The sequence below is a fragment of the Dendrobates tinctorius genome, unplaced genomic scaffold (genome assembly GCF_039654945.1).
Source record: "Dendrobates tinctorius isolate UK_male_01 unplaced genomic scaffold, ASM3965494v1 ptg000060l, whole genome shotgun sequence".
Taxonomy (NCBI): Eukaryota; Metazoa; Chordata; class Amphibia; order Anura; family Dendrobatidae; genus Dendrobates; species Dendrobates tinctorius.
Window position 1 is genome coordinate 17,417,943 of NW_027361728.1, and position 23,547 is coordinate 17,441,489.

At 41.7% G+C, this 23,547-nt stretch overlaps 1 protein-coding gene across 6 annotated transcripts in view; it reads right to left on the reverse strand.

Moving 5' to 3' along the window:
• The window catches only part of ATP11B (ATPase phospholipid transporting 11B (putative)), a 198,816-nt gene that overhangs the window by 69,568 nt on the left and 105,701 nt on the right, over positions 1 to 23,547 (reverse strand). For all 6 annotated transcript variants that reach the window (XM_073578764.1, XM_073578767.1, XM_073578763.1 and 3 more), the window contains exons 13-17: positions 15,070 to 15,228; positions 8,024 to 8,199; positions 7,618 to 7,686; positions 4,862 to 4,935; positions 3,960 to 4,063 (exon numbers count right to left, since the gene is read on the reverse strand). In XM_073578764.1, coding sequence (XP_073434865.1) covers positions 3,960 to 4,063; positions 4,862 to 4,935; positions 7,618 to 7,686; positions 8,024 to 8,199; positions 15,070 to 15,228 — 582 coding nt within the window. The remainder of the gene's footprint in view (positions 1 to 3,959; positions 4,064 to 4,861; positions 4,936 to 7,617; positions 7,687 to 8,023; positions 8,200 to 15,069; positions 15,229 to 23,547) is intronic.

Genomic DNA, 23,547 nt, shown 5'->3' on the forward strand with positions numbered 1-23,547 from the left:
GACAGTGAGATGCCAGTGCCGATTGGGCACCGTTGTCATGTGTGAAAATAACCGCATGGGAGCCCTGGGGAGAGCGAGTGCCAACACCGCAGGTACAACACTAGCACGGGAAGCAAATATAGCTTTTTAATTTTATCAGGGTCAAGTGTGGGGTATGATAAAAAGGTTTGTCCAAGTAGTGGACAACTTATTGAAGTGGCGCAGCCAGACCTTTTCAATTATTAGCCTTAGGTCCAGGACAGTACGCCCTGAGCCGTCTTTCTTAGGTATGACAAACAGATTTGAGCAGAACCCCTTGAAACGTTCTAGAGGTAGGGCAGGAAAAATGACCCCTGCCTGAAGAAAAGACAAGATGGCCCGGCTAAAACTCAATCATATGATTGAGCTCCTATGGGGTCAGAATCTGGAAAAACGATCCTGAAAAAGGGATATGAAGTGACTGGGTGTGCAACATCCGGACTCCATCTTCTGTTCCATGTAAACATGTCGTCATATGGTGGGCGGGTAGAAGTCAAAAAAGGACTAATTGCTCCAGGTACCTGATGACCGACAGCGTCAAGATATACATTCTTGCCATAACGACGAGCGAGGATACGGGGAGAATAGTACAAGCTGTACTCACCATTGCTTCATGAGGTGAAATGACAATCTAAGATATATAGCACAAAAAAAGAAGAAAAAAAAAGGCCATGTCTGCCTAAAACTGACACTAATCTTAATTGAGGATGCCTGATGCTAGCAGGTGAGGTAAAGTTTGCTGGAAAAGATCCAACTTTTTTTTATTTTTTTTTTTTAAAAGATGTATTACTAATGTCAGCTTCTAGATGGCAGGAATAACCTATGGTTCCTGCGCTTCCCAATGAAGGGACCGAGAAACAATATTTTACAAAATATATTTTGCATTTGATTCGCCATATTCTGAGAGCTGTAACTGTTGTATTTTTCTACAAACAGAACAGTATGAGGGCTTTTTCTTGCAAAATGAGTTGTGATACCATTTTTTTTTTTTTTATTTTTTTTTACATACTAGTTTTTTGATCACTTTGTATTCCTTTTTTGCATACCGGCATGGTGAAAAAGGTACATTAGCATTTTTATTTATTTTCTTTACGATGTTCAAATAATGATTAAGTGTCATAGCTTGACCGTTTCCTGGTGCAGCGATAGCAATTGTGTGTGATTTTGTTTTGCTTATTTTTGTTGTTAGAAAATACAAAAAGGGGGGAAAACTTTACAACAAAGCCAAATACGTGTAGAAAACGGTGTGTGTATATATATATATATATATATATATATATATATATATATATATATATATATATATATATATATTTGCTGAAGAGCATAGCAACTAACTGTGGTTAGTTCTAGCAAATCATAATTATCCTCCATCCCATAGTCCCATGCCCATATACCCATCATACATATCCAACATCCCATAGTCGAGTGCCCATATACACATCACACATCCTCCATCCCATAGTACCATGCCCATATACCCATCATACATATTCGCCATCCCATAGTCGAGTGCCCATATACCCATCACACATCCTTCATCTCATAGTCCCATGCCCATATACCCATCATACATATCCTCCATCCCATAGTCCCATGCCCATATACCCATCATACATATTCGCCATCCCATAGTCCCGTGCCCATATACCCATCATGCATATCCTCATCCCATAGTCCCGTGCCTATATACCCATCATACATATCCACCATCCCATAGTCCAGTGCCCATATACCCATCACACATCCTCCATCCCATAGTCCCGTGCCCATATACCCATTATGACATCATCACCATGGCAACTGTTATGACAACCATCAACATTGCAACCTATTAAGACATCATCGTCACCATGGCAAGCATTATGACATCATAATGAGGGGTGGGGCTTGCAACCTATGATGACATCAGCATCGCCATGGCAACCATTATGACATCATAATGAGGGGCGGGGCTTGATACACACTTTTTCCCCATTATGTAGATAGGGGCAAAATTGTTTGGTGAATTGGAACGCACGGGGTTAAAATTTCGCCTTACAACATAGCTTAGGACACTCTCGGGGTCCAGACGTGTGACTGCCAAATTTTGTGGCTGTAGCTGCGACAGTGCGGATGCCAATCCCGGACATACACACACACACGCACACCCACATTGAGCTTTATATATTAGATATATTATATCATGTGTTTAGTTTACAAACAATATTATATTTAACTATTTTTCCCTATCCATTACTGGGGTTACCCCAAGTTTTTGGGACCATTTCTATATATATCTTGGCTTTATAGGGACTGTATGGATATGTGGTATTTGAAGTACATATTTATGTCTATATGCTATCCCCGGGTGTACCCACTTGTTTTCTGTATCGGCGGTGTTCTCACTTTTTATGTGATTTTAATATAATTTTCAATAAACGTTATATATTTATTAAAAACGTGTACTTCAGTTTTGTTGTAAACGTTCCCCCTTTTTTGGATTTTCTATGTTATTTATGCTTTACGGCCACAAAAACAAAGGGTAACTAGTTGGTGTATTTATTTTTGTTTTTACATAAAATCTATGTATTTAGTGCCAAAACAGTTATATTTTGCTATTTATGCACACATTTTATTTATTTTGTTTTACACATTTTTACTAATTTTACTTTAAACATTTTTACTTAGTCCTACTACGAGACTTGGATATTTTTCACTTTGACTGCAGATCTCATGCACGGCAATACTTCTGTAACGCAGTGTATGAGGACCTGTCGGTTTCACACTGACACAGCCTGTTTGACCCTGCTTATGGTGCTTATGGCAGGGCCCAACAGATCACAATGCACTGAAGAGATTATGGTTGTAGGGTCTCGATAAGTTTAAGGAGGAGGCCTTCTCCCTCTGTAAAAAAAAAAAAAAAAAAAAAAAAATCTAAATGCTGATGTGATTAACAGAGGCATCTATGGGGTTAAACTGCCACAATCAGTGCCAAATTTGATTGTAGCTGATGGTCTGCTATAATAAGTTTACACCCACTACATTTTTACCTTTCAGGCAGCATTATTTACTAAACTTCTCAGCGCCATCAGGATGAAGTAATTCCCTTGCAACAGACTGATGGATCCGTACACCCCAAATGAGCATGCAACACTAAAAGACATCTTTTAGTGCAGGGCTAAAACTAATTTGCTGTAGCCATGAGGTTTTGCACTGAGTCATGAATAGAAGTAGCTAGATGCCATCACTGATACTTTTATATGTCTGTTATCTAACTGTATCTTCCTGCCAACTAAGGAAGGGGTGGGCTAACACCAATTAGTATAAATAGGCGGAGCTGCTGTAGCACTTAGGTAACTGGGAAGCTGCTGTGGAAAAGGAGAGGTTCACTCTGATGAATCAGGGCTTTGTCCCCCAAGTTAATAAAGTGTTTATGCCAGAAAACTGGTATAAAAAACACTAACTTTCTGCGCAATGCAAAGGTGAGCAAACATTTTGCATATTTTGGCATTTCCACTTCAGTGAAAAACTTTCCATTTCCACTTTGTGGAGAACTCAGGGCAGAAAGGGGGCATGACTGCACCCACCTGTCAAATTCTTCAAAAGCGGTGACGCTTTTTATGCCAAAAATATTACGCCAGTAACTCACTGGATTAACACGTCAGGTGTGGCGCACAGAAGTCAGTGATAAAATGCATTGAATTCATTAAGTGGCGTGCGTTTCTTAATGAATTAGGTGCATCTTATTTCTGCCCCTCATTATGACTCTGACTCAAAATGTTTGCTACAAGAGCAGAGGGGTGGCAAAAAGGCGAGCTAAATCATGAGAAATGGTTCATACAGTTTGCTGGACATTTTTGGACAACCCATCACAAGTGGTTGAATTATATTTTCAGACAAAAATGCCACATGGAAATATTAAAGACATGAAAAAAATATATGTAATAAATAAAACTTACTAAAGCAAATTCATCTACATGCAGTCTCGTTCTATCTATTTCCCCATTTTTGGCGTTTGGAAGGATGGCAGACTCCGCTCCTTTGGTGAAAAGTATCTTTTCCCCTGGAAGGAATTAAGGACATTTATACTCATTAAAAAAAGCCATTCTTAAAAGCTATGGACACATTTGCACAGATTTGTTCCACAAATGCAAATGGTCGCAATTTAAATTGTCCTATTATTTTGCTCCCGTTGAGTCTGTGTGACTCCTGCACATGGCTGGATGTGCTAGCAGCACACTACACCTGGTTGCTCTTGGCATGGGCTGATTTTGTTTTCTCTCTGCCCTATTTCTTCATGCTCTAACTATTAGAGACAGTAGCAAGAAAGAGAGAGAAAGATTGTATACAACGAAGACTGCAGTTAAAAGGGATAAAGGACCCATATCCTGCTGCTGGATAGATTATACAGGCAATGCCGACAGAAAATGAATCCTCAGCAGAATCTGCAGAGATGGTGGACAGTAGTGAAGAACATATAAAAAGCATTAGTGTGAAGGAAAGATCACACATAGCAAGCATTAGTGTAGAGGACAGAACTCGCAACATTGCACAGGGCAGAGGAAATTACTTTTGAGCCGTAAGAAGGATAAATCAGAATAGTGATGAAGTTGTGCTGATACATGAAGGCAGCAGCATCCTGTACATTGACCTTACATGTATCATGAAGTGTGAGGAACTTGCCCACCATACATGTAATATCTGAAACTAGAAGAAGTTTGAAACTGCATATGAGGGGGCCTGAATATGAATGAAGATGGCAGACTAAACACAAAAGAAAGAAGAAAAAAAGAGTAACAACTCTAGATGACTACTAACATTAGTAAAAATCAATTCCCCCATAGCCCTTATGTAAACTTACCAGAAGGACTCTCAACAATGACACTCATCCTGCGCCGATTTGCATCAAACTCCAACACATGAAGAAGCTTGTACCTATAAAAAAAGGAAGAGAAATTACCATTTTTATACAAACAGGACAAGAGAATATAACATTTCCTGCTCATAGTTTCATTTGATTTAACTTCTTTTCAAACTAGGTTGATAAATGAAAAGGGGTACACATGCACTACAATTAACTGATATCCTTGAGAGAAATCCAGGAGAGCGCGTCAGATCTTGGACACAGAAGCACAGGTAGGCTTCCATAAACGCCAGTTATCGTAATTGTAGCGCATAGATAGCTCGTTTTCATATATCAACTTACAGTAGTTTATGTGCGCACACTGGCAAAAGTGCGCCTGTAAGCAGCGCTTTTAACATTTCATGAGGAAGCGCTCATGCACATATTTTAGTATTTAATATAGGCCACATTGGAATTGCAATCTGAACTGCCAGCAGATCTTTCCCTTAAAGGGCCTGTCACACTAAGCGATATTGCTAGCAATATCGCTATAACGTCACTGGTTTTTGTGACGTTATAGCGATATCTGATGTCTGATACTTACCTCCGACCGCTCCCCCGCTGGTTATCGCTGATCGTGCGAGAATGTCCTGGACCGTTTCTCGTCGTCAGCTTCCTGCTGTGACGACGAGCGACATGTGGACGCGGGCGGGAGGACGTCAGGATCGCCTCGTCTGACAGGTAAGTAGCGACCCCCGACCCCTGCGATGTCGCTGGTGAGATCTGCCTGTGTGGCAGCTCACTAGCGACCACTTAGCGATGTACCAGCGATCCTGACCGTACTTTGCACTTGCTTGTCTTTTTGGACATAAATCATGTCACTTCTTTCAGCATTTTTTCACCCATTTTACTGAACAGAAAAAATAGCACAAAAAAAAAAAAGTAGTGAAAAATGCAGCAAAACCTGCATTTTTGCCACAGCTTCTTTCCTACCAAGCGCGCGGGTTTTGCTGCATGAAAAAAAAAAAACTGCAGCAAAAACGCCCAGTGTGAACTTAGCCTTAATAGTAAAGAATAATGCCCATGTTTGCATCATGTGCATATAAAGGTGTGGCCTGTCTTTCTTTTGAGCTGTGCATTATTGAGGTTGTCTCATGTCTGTGTGTCCACAAGTTGGGCTCAGTCCTTCTCAGCACTTATCCACATGCACGTCACTTGACAAACGGTAAGGTTTTTTAATATTAGAGTTAGGACTGTCACCGTGATGAAGCGGGATGGCTTTCACTTTTTTTTTTTTTAACCAAAAAACATGTTAGCTAAGTACCATATATTATTTTCATGCACTAGACTATTTACTGCAGGGTATTAAATGATTATGTTTCTCTCATTGTTTTTTTTTTTGTTTGTTTGTTTGTTTGTTTGGTGGCTAGTGTGATCGTGCTCTTAAGGGCATGTCACACTAAGAGATATCGCTAGCAATATCGCTATAACTAGTGACGTTATAGCGATATTGCTAGCGATATCTCTGTGTCTGATACTTACCTCTGACCGGCTCCCCCGCTGATTATCGCTGATCGCGCGAGAACGTCCAGGACTGTTTCTCGTCGTCAGCTTCCTGTGGCGCTTCCTGCTGTGAGGACGAGCGACGCGTGGAGCCGGGCAGGAGGACGCAGGATCGCCTGGTGTGACAGGTAAGTAGCAATCCCCGTCCCCAGCGATGTCGCTAGTGAGATCTGCCTATGTGGCAGCTCACTAGCGACCACTTAGCGATGTACCAGCGATCCTGACCGCGTCATATCACTGGTCGGGATCGCTGGTGCATCGCTAAGTGTGACAGTACCTTTAGGCTAGTTTCACACTAGCGTATGGCAGCGCTGCGGACTTCCTCCATGAATCTCCGTCCACTGCCACACCTCCTCCGTTCAGCTCCGCCTACCTCAGCATGTTGCATGAGTTCCCTATCTTTAGCATTGGGTACGCAGGCCATGCGGATGTATGAGGACGCCTCCGCATGCGTCGTTTTGACGGTGCGGCGACCTGCACCGAGCGCAACATGTTGCATTTTGTTGCGGTTGCCACACCGTCAAATAGACGCATGCAGAGGCATCCGCATACATCAGCATGGCCTGCTTACCCAATGCTAAAGATAGGGTACGCAGGCCACATACCGACATAGGTGGAGCTGAACGGAGAAGGTGCGGCAGTGGGCGGAGCTTCACGGAGGAAGTCTGCATCCCTCCGCAGCTCTGCCATACGCTAGTGTGAAACTAGCCTTACATGCTGCATGCACACCAGTTTATACCTTTGGGTTTTTCTTTTGCTTTTTTTTTAACACTTGGTAGTGTGTACTATCCTGAAATTTCCTTGGGGTCAAAACCAACAGAGGTGCAGAAAATTGGCACCACACAGAGGAAGGGTACTTTTGTGGGGGGTAAGGAGTCATATAATGTAACCTAGAATTCTGGTTCGTGTGACACTGCTCCTATGAGCCGCTTAGTTTTCACTTACTTTGGACAAAATGGACATCCGAAGGAAGTGATAACTGCTACTGCTCTCTCGCCTGCAACAGATGTCAGTTTCATCAGTAGGAAGAGAGCGGACAGAGACCAGTTATCGGCCGCCGATTGGCTGCAGGGCTCACATGACGTGACAAGACACTGTTCCAGGGATGTTGCACCAGAGGCAAGTATAGGCCATCTTACTTGTGAAGGAGTTGTCAGAGTAGTGTACAACCACATTAAATAATTTTCCTCCTATTTTATATAAAGTGTTACCTTTCTAGTTTGCCAAGGATTTTGATTTCCATAGTTTCTCCATTATTACCAAAAAATGCAACGCCCATCCTATGATCAAAACAAAATTAAGTTATTACCTTGAATAGGAGTTAATAATCATTAGCTTATAAAAAGATCAGTAATTAATTAAAAAGTAAAAGTTGTCTATAAAAGTCCCTGAAAATAAATGTGTACTAAATATATACCAAACAGACCTTGTGTGGTGAGTTTCTACAGTTGTGTTATCTGGGGTTGTAATGTTGGCACATGCATTTCTGTACTGTATGACATGTGAAATGGGTTCAAGGGGGTTATTTAGATTTATTCTTACTATTCATAAGAGGGGCTTTTTAATTATCACTTGTTAAAGCAAATTTCACTTCATAATTACTGAATAGATCCTCACCTTCTGGAGGCTTCAACCAAGGCTTTTTCATCAGGGGAGGATGCATAATATTCCAGTTGTGAAGAGATTCCATTGGAAAATCGTAGCACATCACCACAACCATCAGGCTGGTCATGACTTATTTGTACGGTGTGGCAGAGGGAAACCGCTTTAAAGAAGAGTTCTTCTTCTACACTCTAATAAATGGAAAAATATCTATTTTATACATACATTTGTTTTTAGGCACATAGTTACATAAAAGGTAGCAAAATACAGTAGACCACAAACGGGCATTCATAAGTGATTGCAGTCTCACGATATCTGGCTGTGGTATAGCCACGTGTTTGACTGCAGGCACCAGGGTACACACTGGGAATAGGTCTCTGCAGAAACAAATAACGAGGGCAGAGCATGGTCAGCCACAGAACTGACCACCTGCATCTCTCATACATACTACGAGTAGGAGACTAGGAACCCAATTCATTAAGAAAGGCATTTTATACACATACAGTAAGTACTAATGAAGAGTGCATGAGTAGGATGAGCCCAATTCATTAACTAGGTGCATCTTACAAGTGTCGTGCGCTTCGGCCACAGAGGTATTCAATCTCTGGCTGAAGTAATATTACTGGCCAAAGATGCACTACTAAAGTGGCGTATCGTTTAATGAATTACATAGGCAGGTGAAGCCACACCCCATCTCACCCAAGCTTCACCCATTTTGGCAAATCTCTCTGGTATTGGTCGGAAAACTCCATGTGTATTAACATTTTTGCACGACTTACTGTAGGCCTGTTTCACACTTCCGTTTGTCTCCATCAGTCAAGATCCGCCGTTTTGCAAAAAAAAAAAAACAGATCCGCCATTTTTCTTGGCGGATCCGTATTTTTCCCCATAGACTTGCATTACTGGCGGATCTTGACGGATGGCCATCAGTTGGATCCTTTTTTTGCGGATCCGCCAAGATTTTGGCGTCCGCTGACAAGACTGGATGGACAATGCAACGTTTTTCTGGCTGGGCGGATCTCTCTCTATCAGAGAGCGGTTCCTTTAAATTTCTTCCTTCCCCGGATCAGTCCAAAAAAAAAAAAAAAACGGTCCGGTGGCACACGTTGATGTCCGTACGCAGGCGGATCCGTTTTCCGCCATTTTGGCAGATTACAACTGACAGAAAAAACTGATGTGTGAAACAGGCCTTACAAGTTGTGAAAAATGTTGCAACCTATTGCGGTGTATTAAGTCAGAAAACTAGTGACAACGCCTTAATGAATCGGGGGGGGGGCTCTGTCTTCATCAGCATTTAAATAAAATGCCAAGATACAGGGAGGGCAGAGAACATTTATTAGGCTTAGAGGATCTATCGCCATCATACCAAGTTATATCACAGTATTCAGCACATACATCTAAACATGGCAGTAATGACTAGGAATATAGCCATTATAATTATGAAAAAGCTATCCGAAATACAGCTCATGGGAGAAACCATAATGGGATTGCCAGATAAACCTGCTATGTTCTAGTAGGGCCCAGATTCTTGTCTCGCTGCCGTCGGCAGAGCCATGGCTCACAGTCTCGTTGCCGTCGGTAGAGCCATGGCTCACAGTCTCGCTGCCGTCGGCAGAGCCATGGCTCACAGTCTCGCTGCCGTCGGCAGAGCCATGGCTCACAGTCTTGTTATGAGCAGTGTCATGGCTCACTAATTTTTTGCTATTGCTGTGTCCCTGTGTCTAATGCTTGATAACTCAGACAGTAATGCTTAACCCCTTAAGCCCCAAGGGTGGTTTGCATGTTCACTACCGGGCCAATTTTTACAATTCTGACCACTGTACACTTTATGAGGTAATAACTCTGAAACGCTTCCATGGATCCCGGTGATTCTGACATTGTTTTCTCGTGACATATTGTACTTCATGCTAGTGGTAAAATTTCATTCAAATAACTTGCGTTTGTGAAAAAAACGGAAATTTGGCAAAAATTTAGAAAATTTGGCAATTTTCCAACTTTGAATTTTTATGCCCTTAAATCACAGAGATATGGCACACAAAAAACTTAATAAGTAACATTTCCCACATGTTTACTTTACATCAGCACAATTTTGGAACCCAAATTTTTTTTTGTTAGGAAGTTATAAGGGTTAAAAATTGACCAGCGATTTCTCATTTTTTCAACACCATTTTATTTTTAGGGACCACATCACATTTGAAGCCACTTTGAGGGGTCTATATGATAGAAAATACCCAAAAGTGACACCATTCTAAAAACTGCACCCCTTAAGGTGCTCAAAACCACATTCAAGAAGTTTATTAACCCTTTAGGTGCGTCACAGGAATTTTTTGAATATTTTTAAAAAATGAACATTTAACTTTTTTTCACTAAAAAAAATACTTCAGGTTCAATTTTTTTTATTTTACCAAGGGTAACAGGAGAAATTAGACTGCAAAAGTTATTGTGCAATTTGTCCTGAGTACGCTGATACCTGATATGTGGGGGGGGAACCACTGTTTCGGCGCATGGCAGACCTCAGCAGGGAAGGAGCGCCGTTTAACTTTTTCAATGCAAAATTGGCTGGAATTCAGATCGGACGCCATGTCGCGTTTGGAGAGCTCCTGATGTACCTAAACAGTGGAAACCCCCCCAAGTGACCCCATTTTGGAAACTAGACCCCCCAAGGAACTTATCTAGATATGTGGTGAGAACTTTGAACCCACAAGGGCTTCACAGAAGTTTATAACGTACAGCGGTACAATTAAAAAATCATATTTTTTCCACAAAAATGATCTTTTCACCCCCAATTTTTATTTTTCCAAGGGTAACAGGACCCTAAAAGTTATTGAGCAATTTGTCCTGCGTACGCTGATACCCCATATGTGGGTGTAAATGACTATTTGGGCGCATGGCAGAGCTCGGAAGGGAAGCAGCGCCATTTGACGTTTTTGGCTGGAATTGAGATCGTACACCATGTCGCGATTGGAAAACCCCTGATGTACCAAAACAGTTGAAACCCCCCACAAATGACACCATTTTGGAAACTAGACCCCCCAAGGAACTTATCTAGATGTGTGGTGAGCACTTTGAACCCCCCAGTGCTTCACAGAAGTTTATAACGCCCGGGGGTGAAAATAAAAAATTCGTATTTTTTCCCACAAACATGATCTTTTAGTCACCAATTTTTTCATTTTCCCAAGGGTACAAGGAGAAATTGGACCCCAAAAGTTGTTGTCCAATTTGTCCTGAGTACGCTGATACCTCATATGTGGGAGAAAACTACTGTATGGGCACACGTCGGGGATCGGAAGGGAAGTAGTGACGTTTTGGAATGCAGACTTTGATGGATTGGTCTGAGGGTGTCATGTGCGTTTGGAGAGCCCCTGATGTACCTAAACTATTGAAACTCCCCACAAGTGACCCCATTTTGGAAACTAGACCCCCCACGGAACTTATCTAGATGTGTGGTGAGCACTTTGAACCCCCAAGTGCTTCACAGAAGTTTATAACGCCTGGGCGTGAAAATAAAAAAATAATTTTTTTCCACAAATATGATATATTTTTGCCCCCAATTTTTTATTTTCCTAAGGGTAACAGGAGAAATTGGACCCCAAAAGTTGTTTTGCAATTTGTCCTGAGTATGCTGATACCCTATATGTGGGGGTACAACACTGTTTGGGCGCATGGCAGAGCTTGGAAGGGAAGGAGCACCATTTGACTTTTTCAACGCAGAATTGGCTGGAATTGAGATCAGACACCATGTTGCATTTGGAGAGCACCTGATGTGGCCAAACAGTGGAAATCCCCCCAATTATAACTCCAACCCTAACCCCAACACACCCCTAGCCCTAACCCTAACGGGAAAATGGAAATACATTTTCTTTTAGTTTTATTATTTTTCCCCAACTAAGGGGGTGATAACGGGGGGTTTGATTTACTATTTATGGCGGTTTTTATGTTTGGCGGCTGTCGCACGCTAAAAGACGCTTTTTATTGTAAAAATAGTTTTTGCATCACCACATATTGAGAGCTATAATTTTTCCGTATTTTGACCCACCGAGTCATGTGAGGTCTTATTCTTTGCGGGACGAGTTGACGTTTTTATTGATACAATTTTCGGGCATGTGACATTTTTTGATCGCTTTTTATTCCGATTTTTGGGATGCAGAATGAACAAAAACCAGCGTTTCATGAATTTCTTTTGGGGGGGTGCGTATACACCGTTACGCGTGCGGTAAAATTGATAAAGCGGTTTTATTCTTCGGGTCGGTACGGTTACAGCGATACCTCATTTAGGTCGTTTTTTTATGTTTTGTCGGTTTTTTGCAATGAAAATCATTTTATATAAAAAATAATTATTTTTGCATCGCTTTATTCTGCGAGCTATAACTTTTTGATTTTTTTTGCGGATGACGCTGTATGGCGGCTCGTTTTTTGCGGGACAAGATGACGTTTTCAGCGGTACCATGGATATTTATATGCGTCTTTTTGATCGCGCGTTATTGCACTTTTTGTTCGGTGGTATGATAAATCATTTTTTGCTTCGTTTTTTATTTTTATTTTTTAAGGGGTTCGCTAAAGGGGTTAACTAATGGGACAGTTTTATAGGGCAGGTCGCTACGGACGCGGCAATACCAAATATGTGTACTTTTATTGTTTTGTTTTTTTATTTTCAAAAATGAATTTATTGGGGAATATATATATATTTTTTTACTAATTTATTTAGCGATTTTTTTAAAATTATTTTTACACTTTTTTTTTTTTTAACTTTATTACATAGTCCCAGGTGGGACATCACTGTCCTGTGACAGATCGCTGATCTGTCACATCACAGATCACTGTGACAGATCAGCAATTTGTCACAGGCAGTTCTGCAGACTTCCTCATGCCTGCGCTTTGCAGGCAGTGAGGAAGTCAGCTCCCTACAGGCCCCCGTCGCCATCTTGGATCCGGTGGCCTGTAGGGAAGGAGTCCCCCGCAGCAGCGCTGCACATTGCGCTGCCGTGGGGGGCTCAGGGAAGCACGGAGGGAGCCCCCTCCCTGCCGATGCTTCCCTTTAACCCCCGGTACACCGCAATCGTGTTTGATCGCAGTGTACAAGGGGTTAACGTGTTGGGGGCGGTCCGTGACCGCCCCTGACACATTGTGCCGGGTGTCAGCTGTGATAATCAGCTGACACTCGGCCGCAATCAGCGGCGCTCACCACGTGGGCGCCGCTGATCGCATTAGACGTACTATCCCGTCCTTGGGAATTAAGTCCCAGGGCACATGGATGGGATAGTACATCTAATGGCAGAAAGGGGTTAATGTTCTATCTAAAGCTTGCCATACACATCAGATAGCTGTTGACTGAATGATTTTTCAGACAAATCCTTCGTCTGGCAGCCATCTCCGTTCACTCTCCCGTACTGATGAATGCTTGCACAGCCAAAGGTTCTTTATGAAAGACATGTTTGGTGGTGACTTGTCTCCTGGAGACCAGAAGGATCGGCAGTCCTAAATTAATAACCCAGGGACCCCATACACATTAATGTGGCGGACATTAGTCCAATGTATAAGGGAAGTTTAAGCCTACTATGTTCAATACCGGATTGGTAAGCAAGAAAATCCGAGTCAATGTTATTTTAGACATTACTAATTGACCAGTGTATCTAAGGCATATCTAAGGCTAGGTTCACATCCATATAATGCTTTACATGGAGCAGTGCATGTTGGGTTGGCATCTAAATCACTAGAAATCGCGATTTATATGGAACCCCCCCCGATGATGGATGCAGAGGCAGAGTCACTTTGTACTACAACTGATAAGACACTGCTTTTGTGACTACCTACAAAAAAAAAATGCCATAACAAAAGTCAGAAGGGGTACAAAGTGACTTCATGCCTTGTTGTAGTGATTACCTACATTGGAGTTCAATCTAAATAATGATTTTTGGGTATTTAGATGGAAGCTCCAACGAGGTTCTCAGCATATTGCATAGTATGTCCAATGAGCTAGTATATCAAAGCCTATTATATGACAGACTGCTGGCTTTAGTTCAAAAGTACTAATAGTTCTATATGCAGTAATACTGAATGTTCCTTTGTAATGTATAACATACAGTATGTATTAGTGAATCTATTGCTCTTCATATTACAATGACTAATGTTCATGTATATTTTCTCAGAATACTATAAATTGTGTAAAGTGTATACGTTTTCTCTATTTTTATTTCTGCGTACACATTATAATATATAGTCATATTGGCAAAGTGCCAATTACAGTTTAACAGTATTGCACTAATATAGGTATTAACCCATTCCCGAAATCTGTCGTACATTTCAGAAGTGTTCTCAGGAGCCAACCCACACCATACCTGACAGCAGCAACCAACGCAAGCTCCAAACACAGTTGTTAACCCATGCAGACTTTCAGTCCCTCAATAACGCAAGCCTAATGTACCTGGCATAACAGGAGGTCAATATTTGACCCCCATCTGCTATGACAACTTTTGGTAACCCACAATAGGATTGTATGGGGGTGTGGGTCTGGGGGAGGAGGGTTGGAGACTGGTAATAGGGAGCTATATTCCTATCACATCCCTCTAAATGTCATGGTTGCTATTGACTGAAGCAAGTAGAAGATTTAACAGCCAAAGACAGTGCTGACCCCAGCTATGGCTGTTTAAGCAGGAGATGACAGCTAAGGCCTCTTTCACACTTCCGTTTTTGACAGTCAAGATCCGCCAATTTTGAAAAAAAAACGGATCCGCCATTTTTCTTTGCGGATCCGTTTTTTTCCCCATTGACTTTCATTATTGGCGGATCCTGACTGATTGCAGTCCGTTGCATCCGTTTTTGTGATGATCCGCCACAATGTTAGTGTCCGTCTTGATCCTCAAAAATCTCTCTCTCTCGTCCATTTGCAGGAACTCCTTCCTGGATAAGGAGGACTATCATGTCTTATGTAATTTTGCTACCTTACGTTGAAGAACTCATGGTTGTTTTTACTTTTTATTGCAGACCAAGAACTGGACCTGGTTTACATATTACTTGTAATGATTGTACTGCACAATACATACTTTCATTCACTTCTGCCTTACCAAGCTTGTAGAGGCTCCATCGACATAATCTATGGTTACTCCTTCTGGAACAAGCTTTCCATTGATCTCTTGGTATTTCAGTCCATTTACTGAACATTCTCTAAACTGCATTTCATTTTCGGTCAATGTGCCGGTTTTGTCTGTAAATACATATTCTACCTGTGAGAAGAAGAAAAATCTTTATTAACCGTAATTAGCTTTTTTCTTTCTAATAGGATACAAATGTAAAATATTTGTAACCTAAAAGTTTACAAAAAATAAACAAATAAAAAGTACTGACACACAAGTATAATGGGGAATGACAGATATGGGCACCTAAGGCCTGTTTCACACATCCGTTTTTTCCCTTCAGTCAAAATCCGAAAAATTTCTAAAAAAAAAAAAAACCGATCCGCCAAAAAAGGGGCGGATCCGTTTTTCCTCCATAGACTTACATTATTGGCGGATCTTGACTGAAGGTCATCCGTCTCATCCGTTTGTTTACGGATCCGCCAAGATTTCAGCGGCTCCCGGGCGGATGAAACGGACCCTGCGACGTTTTTTTTTTGCTTTGACGGTCCGCTAATTTCAGCATTAACCCATAAATGCCGCTTCGGGAGCCGATAAAATCTCTCTCCTCACCCGTCCCGCGATATCCCTCTCCCGATCGCGCTCCACCTCCTGCAATCTACATGCAATTCGCGACCGCCGCGGTCGCTTTAAATTTGGCCGCATCACTTCTCCCACAGATCCTTCATCCTACGTGCTCCGCTGACATCGTCCGTCACGGATCAGCTGCTTTCAACATTTGGCAGATTTCAACTGACCGCCGATGAAGGAGGTATGAAACAGGCCTAAATGGTTTGATGTGTGACTAGTAGAAACCTTGTATTTTCTCATGTTATGGATTTTGGACTCCTTTGGATCTGGACAAGACAATGCTTTGCACACAGACACTGCATTGGTAAAGAAGAGTGTCTTATCGAAAACAAATACAGGCTACTCATACGTGTTATGTCACTTCTGGTTGCAGTACAGATGAGGAGGCATAAGCCTCCGTGCTTACGAGCCGCAGCATGTCAATTAGCTCCGCTACGTAATTTCACCCTTCGTCATTGATTAGATGCGGTAAATCTGAACACAAAAAATGGACACATGCTAATTTAACTGCACAATTAGAACACAGAGTTTTGGACGCACCGAAAATACTCAGTGTGCACATAGCCTAAGGGAACTAACACGCGCTCTTTTAAGCGCTCCTTACTTTATAAAAATGGACATCACCTAATATTTTCCCTTTCAGAGGTTGCTGCAGGTAAAATGCCTGGCTTCGCCTTCCCATGGCAAAATCAGCTATTTAGCAGGTTGCAAGAAATTTCACATTGGCAATCGGCAGATCACCCTTAGGGAGGCATTCTGAAAGGGGTTGTCTCCTCTCGATCTTAATTGGCTATATCCCAAGATCATAGACAATGATGTCAACACTCCACTTCCAAGCAGAAGACATTTCTCCATCCAGATAAAAATTTAATTTTGCAATACTTTCATGTGAAAAAGGAGAAAACTAAAATAACAAAAATAACATGGTTGTGTGTGTGTGTATATATATATATATATATATATACACACACAATATATATATATATATATATATATATATATATATATATATATATATATATATATATATATATATACACACACACACATATATACACATACACGTATATTACTCAGGGTAACCAGTAATGGAAAGGGAAAAATAGTAAAATAGTTAAATATAGTATTGTAAACTAAGCAAATGATATAAAGGGTGCTGAACAATGGAGATTATATATATATATATATATATATATATATATATATATATATATATATATATAGCGCTATATAAAAATAAAGATTTTATATATATATATATATATATATATATATATATATATATATATATATATATATATATATATATATATATAATAATCTTTATATATACATACATACACTCACTGGCCACTTTATTAGGTACACCATGCTAGTAAGGGGTTGGACCCCCTTTTGCCTTCAGAACTGCCTCAATTCTTCGTGGCAGAGATTCAACAAGGTGCTGGAAGCATTCCTCAGAGATTTTGGACCATATTGACATGATGGCATCACACAGTTGGCGCAGATTTGTCGGCTGCACATCCCTGATGCGAATCTCCCGTTCCACCACATCCCAAAGATGCTCTATTGGATTGAGATCTGGTGACTGAGGAGGCCATTTGAGTACAGTAAACTCATTGTCATGTTCAAGAAACCAATCTGAGATGATTCGAGCTTTATGACATGGCGCATTATCCTGCTGAAAGTAGCCATCAGATGTTGGGTACATTGTGGTCATAAAGGGATGGACATGGTCAGCAACAATACTCAGGTAGGCTGTGGCGTTGCAACGATGCTCAATTGGTACCAAGGGGCCCAAAGAGTGCCAAGAAAAAATTCCCCACACCATGACACCACCACCACCAGCCTGAACCGTTGATACAAGGCAGGATGGATCCATGCTTTCATGTTGTTTACGCCAAATTCTGACCCTACCATCCGAATGTCGCAGCAGAAATCGAGACTCATCAGACCAGGCAACGTTTTTCCAATCTTCTACTGTCCAATTTCGATGAGCTTGTGCAAATTGTAGCCTCAGTTTCCTGTTCTTAGCTGAGAGGAGTGGTACCCAGTGTGGTCTTCTGCTGCTGTAGCCCATCTGCCTCAAAGTTCGACGCACTGTGCGTTCAGAGATGCTCTTCTGCCTACCTTGGTTGTAACGGGTGGCAATTTGAGTCACTGTTGCCTTTCTATCAGCTCGAACCAGTCTGCCCATTCTCCTCTGACCTCTGGCATCAACATGGCATTTCCGGCCACAGAACTGCCGCTCACTGGATTTTTTTTCTTTTTCGGACCATTCTCTGTAAACCCTAGAGATGGTTGTGCGTGAAAATCCCAGTAGATCAGCAGTTTCTGAAATTCTCAGACCAGCCCTTCTGGCACCAACAATCATGCCACGTTCAAAGGCACTCAAATCACCTTTCTTCCCCATACTGATGCTCGGTTTGAACTGCAGGAGATTGTCTTGACCATGTCTACATGCCTAAATGCACTGAGTTGCCGCCATGTGATTGGCTGATTAGAAATTAAGTCTTAACACACAGTTGGACAGGTGTACCTAATAAAGTGGCCAGTGAGTGTATACATACACACACACATACACTTTTTATAGCCACCATATACACTGCTCAAAAAAATAAAGGAAACACTCAAATAACACATCCTAGATCTGAATGGATGATTGAATACTTTGTTCTGAACAAAGTTGAATGTGCTGACGACAAAATCACACAAAAATCATCAATGGAAATCAAATTTATTAACCAATGGAGGCCTGTGTTTGGAATCAAAGACAAAATTAAAGTGGAATGTAATGTCCTTAAATAAAGTCAAAATGAGGCTCATTATTGTGTGAGGCCTCCACGTGCCTGTATGACCTCCCTACAGTACAACACCTGGGCATGCGCCTGATAAGGCGGCGGATGGTCTCCTGAGGGATCTCCTCCCAGACCTGGACTAAAGCATCCGCCAACTTCTGAACAGTCTGTGGTGCAACGTGACGTTTGTGGATGGAGAGAGACATGTTGTCCCAGATGTGCTCAATCGGATTCAGGTCTGGAGAACGGGCGGGCCAGTCCATAGCTTCAATGCCTTCATCTTTTTTTTTTTTTAAATTCGTATAAGTAGTTATATAATACACACATTTAGTATATGATGTTAAGCTTGATACAAAGTATACATATGCTCAGATAACATGAAAATGTGAAGCATAATGTGTGCATCAGTTGTATATAAATAAAGCAAAACATAATACCAACTGAATCACAACAGCATTGTGTCATTGTGCCAATAATGAAACCTGCCTAGCTTCTAAATCCTACCTACGTCTACAAAAACAAACTATTCCGCAGCCTACTTCTACATAACGAGCTGTTTATTGTGCGACATCTCTGCTCTGCAAAGTGAGGTGACAGGAGTTCCACCTCTCCCAAATCTTTTCGAATTTACCCGGGCATCCTCTATTTTGATACAGCGTTCATTCATATGGGATAATCAAATTTACCAAAGTGATCCAGGACCCAAGAGAAGGAGGTAAATTCCCCATCCACCGTAATGCTAATACCTTCCGTGCCATAAACAGTGTCTCCCGTAGAAAAATCCCAACATAATGACCCCATGCCTCCTCATCCCACACTCAAATCAGACAGATCAGTGGCTCAAGGGGAACAGGGGTTTGTACCAAAGATGTTAATAATGATGTCACCTCCCTCCAGTATTGCGCAACAACAGGACAGCACCAGATCATATGGATAAAGTCTGCATCTATTGAGTGACATCTTAAACATTCCGATGACTGGTATCGGCCCATCTTAAAGAGTCAAATTGGAGTCAAATATGATTGATTAGTAATATACAATTGTATCAATCTGTGGTTGGCAGACGGAGATACCCAGATAGGTGACTCCAGGATTTCTTCCCATTCCTCACCCTGTGTATCTGGGATGAGCCTCTCCTACTTCTTCTTAACGGAATCTAAGGCACATTCTGTCCCCACTTACAACATATATGTATATAGAGAGGAGATGAGACCCTGAGGGCCCTGTGATTTGCGTATCCCTATCAAAGGTAGAGACGAAATGGCATTATCTATACCTATACATCTCATGTGCGATTGAAAAGCTGACCTTAATTGTAAATAACTGAAAAACTGGGATCTCGGGACACTGCGATTAACTTGTAATTGCTCAAAGGACACCAACGTTCCACGATCGTATAGATCACCCATCGTAGAGACACTACACTGAACCCAGAACTCGGCGGATGGATGTTCAAGTGCACCGGGAGGTAATCATTATTCCATAGGGGCACTTCAGCTATAATATCCCCAAATCCATCCACCCTCTTAATCTGTCTCCATATCGATCGTGCCAGACGAAGCAGAGGTAACAGTCTCGAGACATTTATTTTCCTCATTTCCAAAAAAACCCAGTGGGCAACTAATCCGTGCAGCATGAAGTAGATGACTCTCAGAATTTGGGACATGACCTCCACGCATCCATGTACTTATGGCCTTGGCCTGTCCAGCCAAATAATATAAAAAGAAATCGGGTAACGCTGCCCCCCCTCCCCTCTTGGGCCTCTGTAGAGTGGTTAGTTTAAGTTTAGGCCTGGTTTTCCCCCAAATAAAGGATGTGGTTTGGGAATTCAGATTAGCAAAAAAGGATTTGGGCACCGCTACAGCACTATGTTGAAGAAAGTAACTAAGCTTGGGAAGCAATATCATTTTAATTAAATTAATACGCCCAGCTACAGACAGTGGAAGTTTACCCCAGATCGCGAATTTACCCCTGACCATCTCCAGCAATAGTTGTATATTGAGTTGCAAATCAAATTTACTGCCCTGAGAAATATGAACACCCAAATATTTAAAACTGGTTATAATGGGGAATAAGGAGAGAGTCTTAAGTCGTGGCATTGGAGCGTGGGAAAGAGGCATCAAAGCAGATTTCTCCCAATTTATATATAGGCCAGAATATTTACTGAATTTATTTATAGTAGTGATGACTCCCGTCAGAGTCTCCTCCGCTTTGTCCATAAATATCACCATATCGTCAGCATATAGGCCTATGGTGGCCGTCCGACCTGCTATTTCTATACCAGCAATATTAGGGGAAGATCTTATACGAATTGCCAGTGCCTCAATAGCAAGAGCAAAAAGGGCCGGGGAAAGGGGACACCCCTGACGAGTTCCCCTATGCAGTGAAAATGATTCAGATATGGAGCTATTTACGATGACCCGGGCCTTGGGCTTCATGTATAAAACACTGACCCATTTTTGGAATCTATCACCAAATCCATACCTCTGCAAACATGCGCGGAGAAAAGGCGATTCAAGAGAGTCAAAGGCCTTGGCCGCATTCAGCGATGCCAATGCCCATTCATTATCTGTTACCAGAGAACTATATTGGACCACTGACTGGACTCGTCTGATATTAATGGAGGTGCTTTTGCCCGGCATAAAACCTGTTTGGTCAGAGTGTACAAGATCTAATATGACTGAATTCACTCTTTTGGCCCAAATTTTTGTAAAAATGTTATAATCCACATTTACTAGTGATATAGGCCTATAAGATCCACAATCTAAAGGGTCCTTCCCCTCCTTTTTAAGAACTATTACATTGGCCTCATAAAAGGACTCCGGTATGCATCCCCCCTCCCAAATCCCACAAAACACTGTCAATAAAAGGGGCGCCAGTATATCCTGGTATTTCCTATATCATTCCACAGGAAATCCATTTGGCCCAGGAGCCTTCCCGGAGGCCATGTCTTTTATGGCATCCTCTACTTCCTCCAGAGTAAACCCAGCATCCATAAAGGCCTGTTGGGAAGGACTTAGCGCAGGAAACTCTATATCTGACAAATAATTTAGACACTCCGGGCCATCCACATCAATCTTAGAATTGTATAGTGAACCATAATAGTCAGAAAAGCATTTCAGTATCTCAGTTGAGGAAACCAAAGTACCACCCGAATCATGAATCTGTAGAATTGTGTTAGTCGCATTATGCTGTCGTACTAAGTAAGCCAAAAATTTGTTTGCCTGATTCCCCATCTCAAAATAAGACTGCCGGTCAAAAAATAATTTACGTTTCGTCTTGGTGTCAGTATATTGAGCATATAATAAAGTAACTTGGCACTCAACTGAATGATTCTTTTTGAAAATAAGTTTTTATTGTGGCAGTCACAAAGGACGTTTCGGCCTACAATTGGCCTTCGTCAGTCTGCCGACTGCTGCTACTGATGAAGTTAATAGGGGAGAATTATATAAGATCCTATTACAAGGCAGTGATTTTGGAGGTTACTGCAATGACCAACTGTCTATAACACGTGTAGTGCTCTGGTGAATCCGGGAGAAATTGGAACAGGCAATGGAGCTTAAGTCTCTAGGGACTTTATGCCTGTAAGAGTTTATGCCTGGTGGGTATGGGTTAATATCTTTTGATACTTGAACCAATTAATGTTAGAGAAAAAAAATTTCTTATAATCCTAAGAGGTTAAAGCCTGAGGCGCTTTAACAATCTTGTATCAGTAGATCAGGTTACATGAACACGTGCAGGTGTAGTGCCTGGGCGTATGGACCTGGACGCAGTATCCGCTGCAAGCCCCGTCCTTTGTGACTGCCACAATAAAAACTTATTTTCAAAAAGGATCATTCAGTTGAGTGCCAAGTGACTTTATTATTCACTTGGGTCTGGGTAACCCACTTGTGCACCCTGTAGTAGTGCCACGCTATACTGTACACAAGTATATTGAGCATATAACCTTTGAGCAGTCAGCCACTCCACCCTATTACTGTTAGTTTGATCAGATATATAGGCTGCCTCCGAATCTTTCAGACGTCGCTCTATCTTGCCATCCTCCTCCGATGTCACCCGTTTAATGTAAGAGATCGTAGAGGATAAACAACCCCGTAAATAGGCTTTAAGAGCATCCCAAAATACATTAATATTTCGGGGTTCAGGGTGGGACGAGACGAAGCAACGTAACTGATCTATCGTTCTATCAGGGGATGTTATCAACTTCAGCCAAAAAAGGATTCAGTTTCCATGTTATCCTATTAGTCAATGGCCCGTATTTAAGCTTAAGAATAACTGGGCTATGATCCGAAATCCCCCTACTTCCATGTTTAATATCATCCACCCACGCCGCCAGACTGCTGGATCCAAAAATGTAGTCTATTCGAGACAGAGAGCATTTAGTGGAGGAATGGCGAGTATACTCGTCTCTGGATGGCGCACTCTCCAAAGATCCAGCCACCCACTACCTCCCATGAATTGTGACAGTTGGGATGTGCCCGGGGGGGACCCCACCCTGTACTCCATCATCTAATCTCAATCTATCAAGATGGCTGTTCATAACCAAGTTAAAATCTCCCATACAAATGACATGTGCATCAGGGTAATTCAAAGCAAAGCTCAATGCCTTCTGAATAATTGATACATTGGCCGGAGGGGGATTATAAATACAAAGAATAACATATTTCTGAGAGTTAATCAGCGCATGCACAAACACAAATCGTCCCTCAGGGTCCTTCCGGGCCTCCCTGGTTTCCCACCGAACATCTTTATGAATTAACAGTGAAACCCCCCTTGAATAGCTGGTGTGACAAGCATGTATAAACCATTGCACCCACGGTTTCTGTACCCACTGAACCGTATCTCTGGTCAGTTGTGTCTCCACCAGAGCCACAATATGAGGACCGTACTGTCTAATTTGTGAGAACATCTTAATTTTTTTTCGAGGGGTTTTTATGCCTCTTACGTTCCAAGTCATACAAATCAACTCAGAACCCATCCCCGTCCATTTGGATATGATGCATAATAGTGCTCGAACCAAGTGCAGAGATCCCACCCATAT